Consider the following 17,199-nt stretch of genomic DNA (forward strand, 5'->3'; position numbering starts at 1 on the left):
GACGTATAAAAAGTTTTATTTATAATTTTTTTATTGTGATAAACACATAAAATTTACTGTCTTTACTATCTTAACCATTTTTAAGGATACAGTTTAGGAGTATTACGTATTTCTCCATTGTTGGGCAATAGATTCCAGAACTTTTTCTTTTTTTTTTTGAGACGGAGTCTCACTCTGTCACCCAGGTTGGTGTGAAGTGGTGTGATCTCGGCTCACTGCAACCTCCACCCCCTGCGTTCAAGTGATTCTCATGCCTCAGCCTCCTGAGTAACTTGGACTACAGTCGTGCGCCACCACACCTGGCTAATTTTTTATATTTTTAGTAGAGATGTGGTTTCACCATGTTGGTCAGGCTGGTCTTGAACTCCTGACCTCAAGTGATTCGCCCACCTCGGCCTCCTAAAGTGCTGCGATTGCAGGCATGACCACTGCATCTGGTCTACCAGAACTTTTTCATCTTGCAAAATCAAAATTCTGTCTATTAAACAGCAGCTCTCCCTTTCCCCCTCTCCCTAAACCCTGGCAGTGACCGTTTTACTTTCTATTTGTATGAATATGACTATTTAGACACCTCATATAATTGGACTTATATACTGTTTGTCTTTTTGTCACTGGCTTGTTTCAGTTAGCATAATATCCTCAAGGTTCATCCACGTTATAGCACGTAACAGGATTTCCTTCCTTTTTAAGGCTGAATAATATTTCATTGTATGTACGTAGCACATTTTCTTGATCTGTTCATCTGTGGCTAGAAATTTGGGTTGCTTCCATCCCTTGGCTATTGTGAATAATGCTGCTATAAGCATGGGTGTGCAAATATTACACATGTTTTTGCTTGTGTTTTTTGTTTTTAGACAGGTTCTCACTCCATCGCCCAGCCTGGAGTGCAGTGGCAGAATCAGGGATCACTGCAGCCTCGACCTCCCAGGCTCAAGCGATCCTCCTGCTTCAGCCCTCCAAGTAGCTGGGACACAGGTGTGCACCACCATACCTGGCTAATTTTTTGTATCTTAGTCGAGATGGGGTTTTGCCATGTTGCCCAGGCTGGTCTCCAACTCCTGGACTCAATCTGTCTGCCCGCCTCGACCTCCCAAAGTCCTGGGATTACAGGCGTGAGGCATCATGCCTGACGTATAAATTTTTTTAAAGCTGCTGAATTACTTTATTATTAGTTTTTCTGACCTGTGGTACCTAATTTCATTTAATGTTAACTCAGTCGTTAAGGAAATGTTGATATAAAAATGTTGTTATTACAATAATAGCTAATGTTTTTATTGAATGTTTTCGTTCATTTTCATTAGCTATTGAATAATAGCTAATGTTTTTATTGAATACTTATGCAAATATTCTGGTATATATTTTCTATATCTTAGCTCATTTAACTTGCATAGCAGCTGTATAAAGAATAATACTGTTATTTATCTTTATTTATGGGTAAATGACTGAATTCCTCAGTTTCCTATCCAAGATATTATTTGGTAGAGTCCATATTTGAACTTTGCTCTATTTGACTTTAAACAAATTATAATCTGTGTAAGTTCTAGGTTTTTTTTTTGAGGCTTCAGAATAAAATTTATTTAATGATAATGCCTGTATTTTCAATGTTTCTATATTGAACAAAATATATTTTCATTAGTTAACATCATTACCCCCTTCAATGATTATGAATAGTCAAAAATTGTTATACATAGATAAGATATAACATTTATAATTGGAGGTTGTTACAAAAAGATTACAGAAGTAGTCATTTTGTTAGCATATGTTAGCATATTTGGAATAACCATATGATAGTTTGAAAACATTAAATTTTACTTTACAGACACTTGTCTAGGGAATGCTAAGAAAACAGCTTCACTTGGAAGGAAAAAATAGCACATCAATAAGCGTAAAATTAATCTTATTGCTATAAGGAGTAAAGCACAGTGGCATAGAGCTTAATTTAGCATCATGTGAGATAAGCATTTAATGGATATTAATTAACATATCCAGTTTAATATTGTATCAATTTAAATTGGAGTTTTAACGTGATAATTTGAAACCACCTAGGCTTTTTCAGTTATGGCTCAGTGTAAAAGTTGGTATTTTTTTTTTTTTTTAGCATTTTGCTTTTACAACTTCTGATGAAGTGTAATTTTTATAGAATTACAGAAAGTTGTTTGTATTTTTTCCCCTTTATTCTCATTTTAAAAAATATTTATGTAACTTCATGTTAATGTGTTTGGTTACCAGTTTTGAGAAAGATTCTTAAGTATTAGATCAATTAAAATAATGTGGGTAGGCTGTATGTGGTGGCTCACACCTGTAATCCCAGCACTTTGAGAGGCTGAATCTCTTGAGCCTAGGAGTTTGAGACCAGCCTGGGCACCGTAGTGAGACCCTACTTCTAAAAAATATTAGCCAGGTGTGGCACCTTTTAGACCTAGCTCCTTGGGAGGCTGAGGTGGGAGGATTGCTTGACCCCAGGAGTTCAAGGCTGCAGTGAGCTATGACTGCACCACTACACTCCAGCCTGGGCAACAGACTGAGACCCCATCTCTAAAAAATATAAAATAAACAAATTTAAAAAGGGATAAAATTGCCTGATACTGTGCTTATTAGCACATAATTGGCCACAAACAGTGAATTCTAGTTTCCTTGTATTGCTTTATTTATAAAGTAGATAAATCTTTGGCCTATGAATATTCTCAATGATGGCAAATCTTTGTCCTTTATAGAGTAGTGAAGAGTTTTTATTTTTATTTTATTTTTGAAAGGAACAAACAGTCACTGTCAGCTGTCCTTGGTGTAAGGGAATAGTGTTGAGGCTGGTCATTTTTTTCCCGTTTAAGAAAATGAACTGAGACTTTAAACAATGGATTTTGCTGTATGTTTATGAGTAAACTTTATTTTATTTTATTTTTTTGAGACAGGGCCTTGCTCTGTTGCCCAGGCTGGAGTGTAGTGGCATGATCCAGCTCACTGCAGCCTTGACCTGCTGGGCTTAAGCAATCCTCCCATCTCAGCCACCTGAGTAGCTAGGACTACAGGCGTATGCTACCACGCCTGGCTCATTAAAAAAATTTTTTTTTGTAGAGATGAAGTTTCACAATGTTGCCCAGGCTATTCTACAACTCCTGGGCACAAGTGATCCACCTGCCTCAGCCTCCCAAAGTGCTAGGATTACAGGCATGAGAGTCACTGTGCCTGGCCTGTAAACAGACTAAAGGAAATTTCAGAGGAGGATTTCAAAATGTTTTAGTTTCACTGTGGTTATTGGAAGAAGTAGAAACCCTCCAGAAGGACTGCTTTAAAAAAAACAGCGGTTATTTAGGTCTCATACACTTAAATAAGTAGAAATGGGAACCTAGAAATTGGGAAGAGCAAAAAGATGCTTAAATAGTAGTTGTTTTTGCATTGTAGTCTTCTGGGAAGCTGAGATAAAGTCCAGTATTTCAATAGATGCATAGTGTTCTGTTTTGTTTTTGGTGTGTTTTGGCTTGAGGTCACTATGAATAGTAGAGCGGGGATTATGTGGAATGTAATCCTGTGTTTTCTAGAAGGAGATAGGCATGGAATTTGCTGGGATGTGTGGGGTCAGGTATGGAAAGGATCTTTATTGATTCATTTTCAAGTAGAAAAATGAAAGTTTTCATGACATAAGTTATTGTATCTCTACAACTGTAGTTACTGGACTGGTTAAGCAAGAACTAGGAGAATCCAAAGATAGGCTTTATTTTCAGGCCCAACTTTTAAAATAACAATTGTTCTATTTTTGGGGATCTTGTAAAACTTTATGGCAGCCTTTCCTGAAAGTCATTATCTTTTTGGATAGCGTAGCTACAAAAGGTGCATCAGTTAAGAATTGCTTTGTACTGCATGGAACAGCTCTCAAAACAGTGATTTAGACAAATTAAGGTTTTGTTTTTCTCACATTATGACAAGCTAGATGAGCCATTTCAAGGCTGATAGATGGCTTCAGAACCCAGGCTCCTTTCTTTCTGGCCAGTCCTCACTGTGTGCCTATTGCATCACATCAGTCATGTAGCAAAAGCTCCAGCACTGTGTCTCAGTATTGGGCAAGAAGAAGGAAAAGGCACAGACCAGCTGAATTAGTACAGTGCTTTCCTGGGAGAGCTAGCCAGGGCACCGTTGTGTGATTATTTCCAGCTGCAAGTGAGGCTGAACACTGGGTTTTTTTTTTTTTCAGCTGAGCTCATTGCCACCCCCAACAAGCCCTGTCTTTCTAGATACTGGGTAGACAGCTAATAGTTTCTGCAAGAGAAAATAATGACAATTCTAATCTTTCATTTGGCGTGTTTCTAGGCTATCAAATTTATACCATCTTTCCTACTTGTGTTATATGTATTTATAACATTTATATTATGTTATATATTTATAACATTTATATTATTAAAACATTTATATTATGTTTTTCTCTCATTATCTAGAAACACTTATCTATGTGAACATCTGAAATGTTAACTGTGACCCAGAGAGTAAACAGAAAACTTCCCTGAGTCTTTGGAATTATAATTTTGAAAACTGTGATGTAAAATTGATGTATTCTCAGGACTGTGGATTTAGAGTTTGTTGCTTTAATTTATATATTCTACCAATGACTTTGATACCTGACTTTTTATCCCAGTAGATTAGAAGGGAGAACAGTTCTATAGAATGTATACCAAAGAACCTAGAGCGGACAGAGGCATGCATGGCATAGTAATTGATGTTGGTAGTTATGACTCAGAATTCTAAACATAACTTTTAAGGTAATCTGTTTAACAAGTAGCAGTACGTGCATAGCTTTTTAGAATGATGATTATCATAAAAGTTATAATCAGCTTTAATGTTGAGAAGATAAATTTTTTCACCCAGAAAATCTATTTATGTGTAATACGTCATTCCCTAATGACCCTGGTTGGATGACATGTGGCTACCACATATAATTTAGCATCCATCCTTACATAGGAATGTCTATATTTAATGTGACCGATATTTGAACTTTAAACCAGTGTTCGTGTTTAATCCTTACTTGTATTATTCTTATAATAGCATCTGTTGTATTTTGGTAATCATTATAACTATTTGCTTATTTGGATGTTATGCCTAATAGATTTTTAAATTCTTTGAGACTTTGCTCACTCGTTTACTCAGCAAATATTTGGGTACCTGTGTGGCAGTCACTGTCCCTCACACTGGGTATATAGTTTTAAACCCATAAGCAAAACAGACATGTTTCCCGGCCTTTAGGGGAGACAGACAATAATCAGTTGTTAATCACACAATGAAAATGTGGTTACAAACAAGGATTAGTATAGGAAAAGTAAATTATAGGGGATCAGTAAGGAGGTGGGAATGAGCAGGAGGACACGTTGAGGCCGGGGGTGGCACAGACTGGGTCGAGAGCCAGGCATGCCCTGCTCCGCGTCACTCAGGGTTTGTGTCAGTTTGGGTAAGGATGTCGGTTCTTATCCAGAAGAACTATGGGAAAACATTGAAGGGTTTGAAGCAGAGGAATAATGTCAGGTGGGCATTTAAAAGAATCATAGATTTCCCCCCATACTAATATACATGTAGTAAGTAGGTGTTTAAGTGTTTGCATAATTAAACTTAATTTTTGGTGTACATTTTTCTCATATGCTTTAGTGTGTCTTAGTACCTTTAGTATCATCACTCTTTAACCTGGTACTTCCTTTTTTGAAAAATTTTAATTTAAATTTTTTTTTGAGACAAGTCTTGCTCTGTCACCCAGGCTGGAGTGCAGTGATGCGATCTCAGCTCACTGCAACCTTTGCCTCCCAGGTTCCAGCGATTCTCATGTCTCAGCCTCCCAGGTAGCTGGGATTACAGGCGTGTGCTACCACGTCTGGCTAATTTTTTGTATTTTTAGTAGAGACAGGGTTTCACCATGTTGGTCAGGCTTGTCTTGAACTCCCGGCCTCATGTGATCCGTCCACCTTGGCCTCCCAAAGTGCTGGGATTACAGGCTTGAGCCACTGCGCTCGGCCTAACCTGGTATTTGCCGATCTGTTTCCTGTCATGGCACTTACAGAAAATGATAACTTTTGTACTGCACTTGCAGTAGATGAGGCTTGCTGTTAGGGGTGACTTGTCCAGGCACCCAGCTGCCTGAGCCCTGCCCTCGTCTCCAGGGCTGAGGGAGCGTTGTCTCTGTACTCCTGTGACTCATTCTTAACACAAAGGCTGGGACACTGATTTCAGCAGTAGGAGCTTTATTTAGTTTAATGAACTAAGTTTCTAAGAGAAGGCTTTAAAAAACTACATATGTGTATTATACATAGCACCTGGTTGTTTTTATTTATTATTTTACTTTTCTTCTTCTGGTCCTATTTCAGACAAAACATATATATAATTAAAAACACATTTTAGATCATATTCTACCTGTATTGTTAGAGAATTTGGCTACCATAAGTATTCTGAAATTTTATGTATATTTCAGTAATTGCATTCCAAATCCTAGTGTTATTCATATTTACTTACTTTAAATGAATTTGCAGTGCCAAAAACAGATTATTAATACTGTGGGAAGAAAAATTATGTTTTATTTTTTCTTTGACTTTTAAATTATTAGTAAACTGAAACTTAAATTTCAAAGCTGTTTCTAAATTAAATATAGTAAACACAACTAAACAATGCTTAACATACATTCATGAAAATGTGTGGTATATTTAACTGTGATGTTTTAGTAAAAGTGCAGTATCTTGATAAGTTCCCTTTGTCTTTTATATTCTCTAGTGTGGCCAGACTCCACTGATGATAGCTGCCGAACAAGGAAATCTGGAAATAGTGAAGGAATTAATTAAGAATGGAGCTAACTGCAATCTGGAAGATTTGGTATATATTAAAATAATTTACTCATCATTTACTCACTTTTTTCTTAGCTAGTTTTTTGTTTTTCAGAAGTGATTCAAAAGTAGTAATTAAAACTTTTACATATATTTCAACTTTGCCTAGTGGGCTACATCAGTTTTTTTTGAAAGGAGTAATACAGGAGAGAAATTTTTACTTTCAATGAAGGATCTCAGCTCTTTGGTTTTTTTATATGGATGAGACTGGCTGAATAGAGAGCATGTGTACATATAGTTAAATGTCCACCTAGAAGATATCCACATACGAGTCATGTTAAGTAACTCCCCATAATGGTAACTTATTATAAATAATATCATTACATGCGATAATGGCCAGGAATATATGGTCCCTTCTGATATCACTTGTGAGGGGTAAATCAACATTCCACACGGTTACATTTCCTCAGATTCTCCCTGTATTTTTGGAATTGCTTTTGAGGGTCACACAGCTACATCTATTTTGTTTCTTAATTGAATGATCATTTGAATTATATTACAGTTAGGAATTAAAAAATAGAATAGTTCTTTATCACATGGTTTCTAAACACATCATATGAGATCTCTGTAGTCTGCTAACCTGTGAATGTGCTTTTAAATCTGATTACAGTCTCTTTAATTCCAATTTATATTATAGTAATGGTGGCTAGCCATGAGGATTAGCTTTGAGGTTTTGATGATCATCTTTTCTCGTTTTTAAAAAGCGCAGTATATGATTAGAAGTTCAGTGAGTAGACTGAACAAGCAGTTGTAAAGCCATGTTTACCCCATTCTTAGTGATGCAAGTGGACAGTAGAATCTTAAGAGAGCTTCAGTATGACTTTAGAGTAGTTTAGTTAGCATGGGTCGCACCATGTCAACTTGGTATGATCATTTGGTATGTAAGTTCAAATGTAGTTTTCCTTACTTTGACGTGTTATTTTTGGTTTGAAAATGATAACTTTTAAAATATATGTTCAAGGATAATTGGACAGCACTTATATCTGCATCGAAAGAAGGGCATGTGCACATCGTAGAGGAACTACTGAAATGTGGGGTTAACTTGGAGCACCGTGATATGGTATGGACATTTTTATATGTTCTTAATTAGCTGAAATCTCATTTATAATCATAGATATGTGTGAAATCTTTTATTTTTATGTGTGAAATGATATTATAATAATGTTTTTAGAATTTGGGATTGGGCATTGAAATGACCCTCAAGAATGTTTTAAAACCCAGGTGTTGTAATATACCTCTTAGAATATTCTTAGTCATCATTTTTCATTTATTTCGGAGTTTAAAATTCTGACATATTGTTACAAATAACTCATTACTCTTTAATATATCAACGTTTTGGAACTTCTGAGACAGTTGTTTCCTTTAGGTAGGACTTTAGGAGGGACAGCGTATGGTTTTAAAACTATTATCAGGTGTTTGAAGTTATACTTTTCAGAATAATATTTTTAGATTTATTTTTAAAAATGTGATTATTTTCAGACATGCTATCTGTGCATGACAGAAGTTTAACAAGATGTGATCCTTAATTATTACTTAGCTCTTACTTGAGTTTGGCATCTGGTTAAAGCATAAGGTGAAGAGAGAGGTCATTTCTGGCTAATTCTGTAAAATGTTCAGCCCTTTTAAAAGTTGATTTTAACAGTAGAAGAAAGGAAGAAAACGATCTGCTGTGATATATAAAATATTTATTACTTAGCTGATGATGGTTTTTGAAGTACAGACGGTCTGAGTTTTTAAGAAGCCACAGCATTTCACCATTTTGCCCTTAATAGCACATTATAATTTCACAGTAGTTCAACCTGTATAATCTTATATTTGTTCTCAAAACTAAGTGCAATGGGTGGTATCTTTATTTTTATAGGAAGATACAGGGAACCACTAGTATCTTATATATTTCCAAAAAGAATTTAAGTACGTTGCAGTGAAAGTTTAGGGAGAGAAGATAATGATGTCAGTAACTGAGGCAAAGACGGATATGACAGCCGAGAGTGAAATGTGGTTCTTGCCTTGTTGGTACGAAAGGTAGAAGGGAAATGCAGGGAGTTATCGAGTTCTCAATATTTTATTAAAGGTATCTTACCAGATTATCAGATGGGTTAATGACACAGCGGCTGTAAAGCACCTAGAGAGGCCAGGGGTGGAATAGGTACCATACCAATAGGTACCATACCAGTTATTCCGTGCCTGGCCTCTTTAGGTGCTTTATAGCTGCTGTGTCATTTAACTGACTTCTCAGAACAATCCTATGGACTAAGGGTTGATTTTATTCTCAATGTATAGTTGAGGAAATTGAGACTGGAAGAAGTGAATCTTTATCCTAAGTCACACAGCTAGTAAGCACTTAGGCTGGGTTTTGAATCAGGTCTCCCTGCTCCAAAGGCTTTCTCCTCTATCATTGTTTTACATAGATCAGCAAGGGAATTAGGAACAATAAAATATACGTTATGAATGTGTAAAAATGTATTAAGATTTGTAAAAACTGATTTCTTAAACTTTTTTGGCTCTTCCTATTTCTTCAAAGTGATGACCAGAAAACCTTTAACATTTAAAGGATCTTTATTAAAGGTTCTTTATTTTGGCTTTAAAACACTGAAAGGTGGGGAAACTGAGGACCATGTCTCTCTTAGTAGCTAGTTTTGTGGGACCTTAACCTCAAAGGATTGGGTGGGTGGGTGGTAGTAACTACCCAAGTAACTACTCAACTTCCCAAGTTGAGGGAAGACAGAGTGCCTGGGACTTGCTTAAGGAGAGGAGAGTGACCACTGAGATCCTGTGGGGCTCAGAAAGAATTCCAGGATTTCATATCAGAAGTCTAGTGAGGACTCTTCCTGTGAGGACCTCTACTGGCACCAAAATGAAGAAAGAGTTCATGAAATATAAAGCTATACTATAGTTAATTGGTCTCAGTCTTTTGCCAATTTAGCTTCATTTTCTTGAGATTAAAATTTTATCTCATAGGTTCTTATGTAGGGGGCCAGAGGGACATTATTCTTTATTTTTTTTTTCCCCTGAGACGGAGTCTCGCTCTGTTGCCCAGTCTGGAGCACAGTGGCACAATCTTGGCTCACTGCAACCTCTGCCTCCCAGGTTCAAGCAATTCTTCTGCCTCAGCCTCCTGAGGAGCTGGGATTACAGGTGCATGCCACTGCGCCTGGCTAACTTTTTGTATTTTTAGTAGAGACAGGATTTCAGCATGTTGGCCAGGCTGGTCTTAAACTCCTGACCTCAAGTGATCCTCCTGCCTAGGCCTCCCTTTTTTTTTTTCTTTTTTTTTTTTTTTGAGACAGGGTCTCTGTCACCCAGGCTGGAGTGCAATGGCACGATCTCAGCTCAGTACAACCTCCATCCCCTGGGCTCAAGCGATCCTCCCATTTCAGCCCCCCTTGTAGCTGGGACTACAGACGCACACCACCATGGCTGGCTAATTTTTGTATTTTTTGTAGAGGCAGGGTTTTGCCATGTTGCCCAGGCTGGTCTTGAACTCCTGAGCTCAAGTGATCTGCCTGCCTCGGCCTCCCAAAGTGCTGGCATTACAGGCATGAGCCACCATGCCTGGCTGGGACATTATTCAAATTGAAGTGAGGACATGATGTTAAAAAGTTCTGGGCAAGTATTTTACAAGTTAAGATACAGATGTAAGACTTGACTTGATCAAATGCCCAGCTCTGTAATTTGACCTAAATTGTGTCTTTCATGGCCTTGACACTTTAGAGGAGTACTCATCAGTAATTTTAGAATGTTCCTCAGTTTGGATTTGTGGATGTTTCTCGTGTTCAGTTGCAGATGTGCTTTAGAGGGAAGGATGTCCCAGAGGCGATGTGCTTTTCTTGGTGTACCCCCTAGGGGGAATGTGATTTCAGTTTGTATCACTGGTGATGTCAGCCTTCATCTCTTGATTAGGGTGGTGTCTGCCACTGTAAGAGCACCATTTTTCACTTTGTAATTACTAAATATTTGGGGGAAGATACTTTGACACTAAACAAAATATCTTTATTCTGACTAAAACTTTTACCTATTTGATTTAGCATTCATCAGTGAATCTTACTTGCAGCAGTTACTACCATAACTGTGGTGGTGTAATGATGATTTTCTGTTTCCCTCATATGTTGTACGTTAATTAGTTAGAATTCTTCTGTAAGGAAGAGTACCTACTTCCCTTCCCCACACCCTACTCTATCTGTCTATCATCTGTCTGTCCATCCATCCATCCATTCATCCATTCATCTATATATCTATCTATATCTTTCTATTTCGGTATGGACTTATGAATAGTTATTCCTTGGGTTATAGCCCAGTACTAATATTACTGCTCAAGTTGTTCCAACTTTATCCATTAGAAGCTCTTTCAGGCTGGCTCTGTGCCCTTTTAAGATGCTCCATACTTAAAAAAAAAATTCTTTAGTAAGATTTGATTACATTGGTCTTTTTTATTGAATCGTATCGTAGTTAAGGAGAAAATTGCTCCTGTAGCTTAGCAAGTAGAACATCATCAAGTGTGGTGTTGATTCATACCTGATGACTTTGCCTACCTCTGGAAATTCTGATCACAGATGAGATGCCTTAGCATCCTCTCTCTTTTAGCAAGAGGTACTAAAATGATCTGGGGTTTAAAGGATGTGTTCAAATGCAGGAGTTGAATATGATTGTTAGAATCTCTCTCTGAATAAAGTTTAAATTCATAGAAAGAAGTGAATATCTAGGAACATAGAAAGTTTTCTGAAGAAATTTTTATTTTTTTAATTTTTTTTATTTGAGATGGAGTCTCGCACTGTCGCCTGTGCTGGAGTGCAGTGGCGCGATCTTGGCTTACTGCAACCTCTGCCTCCCGGGTTCAAGTGGTTCTCCTGCCTCAGCCTCCCGAGTAGTTGGGACTACAGGCGCACGCCACCATGCCTGGCTAATTTTTGTATTCTTTTAGTAGAGATGGGGTTTCACCATATTGGCCAGGCTGGTCTCGAACTCCTGAGCTCATGATCTGTCTGCTTTGGCCTCCCACAGTGCTGGGATTACAGGCATGAGCCACCGCACCCGGCCTGAAGAAATATTTTTGGACAGCCAAAATAAATCTTAGAAGTTTGGAAGAGTTCATAATGAATGTTCTCTAATTCAGGTTTCATAATATATTATAAACTTTGGACTAACCATTTGTGGATGCAAGAGATTTGACTTATTTCATGTACTATCATATTTGGGGAGCCTGGGAATTTAGAACTATATAATACTACCATCATGAAACAATGATTTATAAAGATATTTACTAAAGAAATTTCATTAGTGACATTTTTTATACTCAGAGATGATTTAAAGTTTGATTCCCTTACCCCTACATTTTTTGTTTAGGGAGGATGGACAGCTCTTATGTGGGCATGTTACAAAGGCCGTACTGACGTAGTAGAGTTGCTTCTTTCTCATGGTGCCAATCCAAGTGTCACTGGTCTGGTAAGCATTAACAAAAAAATTTGTTTGTATTATAAGTGGTAAGTTTTCTTAGGGAATACTTAAGGTTGATTATACTTGGCTTCGTGGTGGGTAGAAATATTCTTTATCTTATTAAACGTAACGTAGAATATGATTTCAAAACACAGTAATGATAATTTTTTTCTAAAGCTAAGTATTTCTCAATTGTTGTCAGCAAAAAGGCAGCTCTTAGAGCTTAAATGTTAATTATAACTATATAACATTGCAAAAGGAGATTTTGAGATCTTTAGTCATCTTCCTGTTTTCTGTGTGTGAATCCTTAATCTGAACTTAAAGAAAAGAAACATTTACAAAATAATCATACTGTTTTTCTATACATTCTGTTATATATATTTACATTCCTCTTATTTTGCTTTCTTCTTATTAGTATTGCCTGTTGGCCAGATAACCACATTTTAATGTGTTGAATTTATAAAAATAAATGTGTTCATAATATATGTTTACTTAAGATTTATTATATCTTAGTTGCCAATTATGTATTATGAGTATTTTGTCTATTTTTAAAGTGGAGAATGGTTTGTAATCTGATTTAAAAAAAACATTACTTTGTGTTACTTCCTTTGATGTTTACTTTACTTAGCAAATGTGTGTTGTAAATATCTACCTAAAAGATTTTATTTCTCCTTCCCTCCCTCCCTCCTTCCTTTCTTTCTTTCCTTCCTTCCTACTTATCTACCTACCTACCAACCAATCTATCCTAGCAGTACAGTGTTTACCCAATCATTTGGGCAGCAGGGAGAGGCCATGCAGATATAGTTCATCTTTTACTGCAAAATGGTGCTAAAGTCAACTGCTCTGATAAGGTAGGTCAGCAGCATCTTTTCAGTTTCCAGTCCATGTTATGTCCACTCAGTGTCTAAGTTATAAACATTTTTATATGATTTCATGAGGCTTCTCTAATGTATTTTATATTTTTATATATTAATGTATTTTATATAGATATATATCTCATAGATGGATTCCCTGGGTGTATTGTGTAGTAAGTATCCTTCTGATGTTTTCTTATGTCACATTCATCATTCCCAAGAAAACTGACCGGGATAACAGAGTCCCTGTCTTCATTGTTTGAAGTTTTCTATTGTAACTCTCCTTCCTACATTCAGTCCTATCTGCTTTCTCTGTATTGTTGTGTGAGAGATCTTTCTGAAATTGAAGTTTGGTTATGTTTCTCTTGTGCTTAAATTCCTGAAGACCATCTCTGGTATGATGGGTGAAGATGGGCCTTGCCTTCCTTTTTCCCCTTCTCTTACTGCTTGTCCGCCATGGTTCCTTGCATGCCAGCCACCGAATGACCCGCGGTCCAGGGCCCTTCGCAGTGTGCCCGCCTCTTCCTCCTCAGCTTCACTTCATCTCTGAGGCTCTGCCCATTTGCCATCACCTCCAGAAAGCACCCCAGAATGATGCGCTATTCTTTTTTTTTTTTTTTACATCCTTAACACTTACCTCAATCATTGCATAAATACCTACCTAATTATCTTTTTCTCTTCTTACTTTTGGAAAGCTTCATTGGCTTTCACTGTTTCGGGATAAAACCCAGGCTTCTCAGTTTGGCTTCAGCCTGTCTCATAGGCTCACTTCTTGCCATTTCTTTCCATATATGCTGTGTTTTAGATACAACCGATTGTCTAATGTTCTGTGAACGTTGTTTCTGTGTTTATTCTGTTCCCTCTGCTAGGAATGTTATTCCCTCCTCTGCCTGATGAACTCCTGTTTATTTTTCAAGGCTTATTTGAGGTGTTACCTTCTTTGTTAAGTCTCCTTACCCTAGGTGCCCCTTCCTGGGTACTCTGCACATTGCCATTAGGGCACATAACCTATTGCCTTGTAATGATTGATTTCCACATCCTTCTTACCACTAGAGTGTAAGTTTCATGAAGATAAGGACTGCTCTTTTTTTTTCCCCATTTTTCTCCATTATTTCCAGTAGCGGTCTTAGAATTTGGCACATTGTGGGGATAGTCATAGTCTTTTCACATTTATAGCATTGTAGCTAAATATAGGAAAATAGCTATTACTTTAAGATTTGTTTTTCGTCATTGAAATAGATTCTGTGCATAAATTTCTTTAAGTACAACAGTATTGTTTAACCTTTTGGGGCTGTTGGAAATCATTCATATCTTGATCTGGGCAGTAGTTATGCCAGTGTATACATATGTAAAATATCATCAAGTAGTACAGTGAAAATTAGTATATTTTTCGCACTTTGTGCATGTTATACCTCTTTTAAAAATATTACACAAAATAATAGCTTAATGAGGAGCGTAGGGAGGCTGTTGTAAATATTTATATTATAATATGGCATTTAAGAATATTGCATTTGTACTGTTGGCTAATTCAGATTGACTGAGGTTTGAGGTATGTCTAAAATGGATACAGTTTTGTCTGTTGATGGAATTTTTTTTTTTTTTTTTTTTTTGACAGAGTCTCGCTCTGTCACCTAGGCTGGAGTGCAGTGGCATGATCTTGGCTTACTGCAACCTCTGCCTCCTGGGTTCAAGCGATTCTCTTGTGTCAGCCTTCTGAGTAGTTGGGATTACAGGTGCGTGCCACCACGACTGTCTAATTTTTGTATTTTCAGTAGAGATGGGGTTTCACCATGTTGGCCAGGCTGGTCTCGAACTCCTGAGCTCAGGTGATCCACCCGCCTTGGCCTCCCAAAGTGCTGGGATTACAAGCGTGAGCCACCACGCCCAGCCTGTGATGTAATTTAATTATCATAGAGAAGCCTTTATTTTATCCTTCTTGCCTATAATAAAATGTTTCCATATAGCTTGGCTTTCAAGGCCCTCCAGAATCAGGTAATAATGCTACCTAATCTGTCACTCATTAGCATTTTGAGAAAATGTTTAGTACCCACTATGCAGTGCCCTGTACCTGCACTTAGCACAGAAGATACAAAAACAAAGAAAAAATGATCTCTGTTTAGAGAAGCAGGGAGATAAGTGGGCCATGTAAAATGCAAAGGCCCAGGGTCAGGTGACTTAGGAGTGTGGAGGTGGGAGAATTCACTGATGGCGCAGCAGTCAGTCAAGATTTGATAAAAGAATGCGACTTCCTCTAGACCTTGAAGAAAGGGTAGAGTTTACATCCGTGAGAGAGGAGGAGCAGAGACGAACTGGGCACAGGGAAAATGAGAGCACAAGGTACCAGGGGACGGCTTCAGGTGGCCTGTTGAGCTAGTGTTGAGTGCACCCTCAGTGGTGAGGAGATGGGTGGGAGGAGGAAGCTGGGCTGCAGGTGGAGCTACCTTTGGGTGAGTCTTGGATACTTGGCTGAGGAGCTTGGACATCTGGCCCGTAGACACTCAGAATCACTGGGGGTTTTAAGTAGTAGGTGGTCGCAAAGGGGTGTTTTAGAAAAAATTAACGTTTAATAGTACACGGTAGGATTGATTGAAGATTGAGAGTATTTTTATTTCTGACAGAAATAGGGAGGTTTCTATGGGAACTGATTTTTAGAGAAGGGCAAGGAAGTCTGTTTTAGACGTATTGGCCTTGAAGTGGTAGAAACCTTTAGTTGAAAGTGTCCTACTAGATAGCGGACATAAGGATTTGGGTTGCCGGTGATCCAGGGCTTGCCTAGACGTGATTCTTGAAATGATGTGAATGCAGATTTGGCAGCTGAGATCAGTAGTAACGGAATATGGTGAGCAAAGGGCTGATTATTAGGAATAATAATTATTATTTTCTTAATTATAATACATAATTATTTGTATAATCATTATTAATCTCCAGAGCTAGGAGAACTTGGCTAGTGTAGCATCAAAGGTGGTGAATGAATCAAAAATTCAATTTGGAAGGGACAGTCAATATAGTTCAAGATACTGCAGAGCTTTCAGGAAGAAAAGAAAGAACTTAGTAAAAGATACATAGGTGGCCGAGTGCAGTGGCTCATGCCTGTAATCCCAGCACTTTGGGAGGCCGAGGCAGGTGGATCACCTGAGGTCAGGAGTTCAAAACCACCCTGGCCAACATGGTAAAACCCCATCTCTACTAAAAATACAAAAATTAGCTGGGCATGGTGGTGGGTGCCTGTAATCCCAGCTACTTGGGAGGCTAAAGCAGGAGAATCACTTGAGCCCAGGAGGTGTGGAGATTGCAGTGAGCTGAGACTGTGCCACTGCACTCCAGTCTGGGCAGCAGAGTGAGACTCCCTCTCAAAGAAAAAACAAACAAACAAACAAACCAAAAAAAGATACATAGATCTGGAGTTTAGGTAACTATTTGGGGGACCTCTGAAATGGTGGTTTTGTAATGTTTATAGCAGAAACTAGTTTTTTAGGTGGGTTTGGTAAGGGGTTATAAATTATCTTGAAAAGCTTAAAAGAAAGAACAGTGATTATCTTCAGAGGGTAGCCTGTTGGAAAAATTTGTTAGAACAGGAGAGACCCACATGGGAAGGACCTCATTCGGAGACCTATTAGGAAGAGGGAATAAGAAGAAAAGACTGATGATGTGGCAGGAGATTATTGAGTAAGGGCCTGGGTGAAAGAGGACCATAGGGTCAGGAATACCATAAAGGGATTAGATTAAGAAGGGATAGAGACCAGAATTTGAGAGATGAGAGACTTATTGAGGTAGTTCAGACTGTGGCTGCAGAGCTGTTTTGAAGCAGACCGCATGCAAGGTGAGGGAAGGTCTTGCTGGATGTCAGGAATTCTTTGTAATGTTGAAAGTGGGACTGTCTCCCGAATGGGAGTGGGTGAGGACTAGCCGGCTCATGTGCTGAGGCAGGGGAAGGAGCAGAAATCATAGCATATAATTGTGGATAGTTCAGTTCCATCAGAAGGGCAGAAATCCAATACAATAGGTATTCAAAGGATGAGAGCTCAGTTACAATAAGTATATTTTTAAAAGGCTTTATGAAGGGTGATTTT

General features: G+C 37.9%; 1 protein-coding gene across 12 annotated transcripts in view; it reads left to right on the forward strand.

Moving 5' to 3' along the window:
• Positions 1-17,199, forward strand: part of KIDINS220 (kinase D interacting substrate 220) — a 116,406-nt gene that overhangs the window by 12,138 nt on the left and 87,069 nt on the right. For 7 of the 12 annotated variants that reach the window (XM_055377456.2, XM_055377457.2, XM_031007916.3 and 4 more), the window contains 4 exons: positions 6,736-6,834; positions 7,807-7,905; positions 12,186-12,284; positions 13,025-13,126. In XM_055377456.2, the coding sequence (XP_055233431.2) occupies positions 6,736-6,834; positions 7,807-7,905; positions 12,186-12,284; positions 13,025-13,126 (399 nt within the window). The remainder of the gene's footprint in view (positions 1-6,735; positions 6,835-7,806; positions 7,906-12,185; positions 12,285-13,024; positions 13,127-17,199) is intronic. The other 5 variants (XM_031007907.3, XM_031007910.3, XM_031007915.3 and 2 more) reach the window with 1 other exon arrangement.

The sequence above is a fragment of the Gorilla gorilla genome, chromosome 12, assembly GCF_029281585.2.
Source record: "Gorilla gorilla gorilla isolate KB3781 chromosome 12, NHGRI_mGorGor1-v2.1_pri, whole genome shotgun sequence".
Classification (NCBI taxonomy): Eukaryota; Metazoa; Chordata; class Mammalia; order Primates; family Hominidae; genus Gorilla; species Gorilla gorilla.